At 47.6% G+C, this 1,882-nt stretch overlaps 1 protein-coding gene across 1 annotated transcript in view; it reads right to left on the bottom strand.

Moving 5' to 3' along the window:
- The window catches only part of SLC26A9 (solute carrier family 26 (anion exchanger), member 9), a 42,507-nt gene that overhangs the window by 3,207 nt on the left and 37,418 nt on the right, over positions 1 to 1,882 (bottom strand). Inside the window, 2 exon segments of the mRNA XM_006754419.2 lie at positions 73 to 144; positions 1,831 to 1,880. Coding sequence (XP_006754482.1) covers positions 73 to 144; positions 1,831 to 1,880 — 122 coding nt within the window.

Below are 1,882 nucleotides of genomic sequence, written 5' to 3'. Positions count from 1 at the left end.
ACACCTTGGATTTGAGAGGGTCTCCTTCCTTCCCGTTCTTCCCCTGCCCCTCCCCCCCGCCCCTTAGCTCACCTGCTCTAAGTCCCAGTAGCTGGGGCTCTCCTCTTCCGAATCATATAAGGAGATCTCTGGGTCCACTGGAGCCTAGAGGGAAAAAGCAGTACAGAATGAGCTCTGTGACTGAACTACACAGCCTGGTGCAGAGTGAGCTCCATGACAGCCACACAGCCCGGTGCAGAGTGAGCTCCATGACAGCCACACAGCCTGGTGCAAAAGGCAGGCTTTCGGTGGTACCATGTGCTCAGATGCACAGCTGCTCTCCTCCCCTTTCCTCCCCTCCCTCACCTGCTCACATAGCCCCGTTCTGCCTACACCAGGCCTGCCCTCTGCGGGCATTTTAAAGGCAGGGAAGATGTACTTAGCTTACACTGACAAATGGCCAGCTGCCTGTCTTCAGGGAATCTATTTCCCTCTGTTTCCTCATCAAACTCGCTTTGCTGGCTTTCTACTCACCATGCTGTTGAAAAGGGTGTGGTGTGATTTATATACATGAATATATTCTGGAATATGTAAATATATTACATATATAAATTATTTTAAATATATAAACTGTAATAACTGGACATTATTTGCACAATAACAAATGATAAAGATCTTCCTCTTTTTGCTGGTGGACAAGGTTCATTAACTGTGCTGCATAGTTTCTGTCTATGGGTCGAGGGCGGGAGCCAAGGTCTCGCGTATTGCTGGGCAGCCTTTCAGTCCCTAGGACAGATGGCTTCACCTTCACAGTTTCTTAAAGCAAAGAGCACATTGTTGCTCTGGGGCCAGAAAAGGCTTTCCTATGATCCCCAGATGGTAGGGTCGAGTTTTATCGAGGGCCGGGACACAGAGTCTTGGGTGGCCAAGGACAGGGGCTGAGCTGGGAGGGGACTCTGGGAGGTGGAGGTTGTGGAGAAGGCCTGGGCAGGGACCCCAGTGGGGTGGGCTTTTTCTGCCTCCCCAGCTTTTTTGGAATTCTACAGTGTTATTTGTAGCTCATTTACATACCACTTACTGAGCTAGTAAATTAAATGTCAAGAAACTGAGATAAAACTCAAATCCAGTTTCTTCCTTCCTCACCAGCCTGAAATCTGCAAGCTGTGTTAAATTAAAACAGGCAGGCTTACTCCCCTCCCTCCCCCAAACCTCTTCTAGCAGGAGGAGGAGGAGGGGTGAACAATGCAGCAACATGGGACATAGCCGAATTTGGTGTTTGTGTGACTGGACACTAAGTTTCTTTTCATCTTTCTTTTTTTTTTTGGTTTTTTCTTATCTGGATATTAATATTTTAAATATGTTTTTGTTGTTTTTTTTTTAGAGAGAGCCTTTCGGAGAGGGAGAGAGAGAGAGAGAGAGAGAGAGAGAAACAATGATCAGAAACACCAATCAGCTGTCTCCTGCTCGCCTCCTACTGGGATCCAGCCCACAACCTGGGCTCATGCCCTAACCAGGAATCCAACCGGCGACCTTTCGGTTCATGGGACAACACTCAACCAACTAAGCCACCTGGCCGGGGCCGAACATTAATATTAATAAAAGATTTTACAATATACAAAGCACTTTCAAGTGATGTAAAAGATATTATTATCAGTTATTCCTAAAGCAAAAACAAAAGAAAAGCCCTCTGAGGTAGGTAATGTTAGTTTTGGGTGTCCATTCTACAGGTATGGAAACAGATTCGGAATTGGTTTTGGAGCACCCAACGTCTCCTGTGCTCTTTCTAACGCCCCCTGGTCCTGCTATTTCAGTGTCCTGGGGCCTAGGATCCCTCAGATGCCCGGACCTTACCCCTTGGAAGTCACGTCCTGGGGCCACTTCTCTGGCATTTGCCTGGGCAAAG

This window comes from Myotis davidii, unplaced genomic scaffold, assembly GCF_000327345.1.
Source record: "Myotis davidii unplaced genomic scaffold, ASM32734v1 scaffold710, whole genome shotgun sequence".
NCBI classification, from domain to species: Eukaryota; Metazoa; Chordata; class Mammalia; order Chiroptera; family Vespertilionidae; genus Myotis; species Myotis davidii.
Note: the sequence above shows the minus strand (reverse complement) of the source record. Positions and strands in the feature narration are given on the sequence as shown.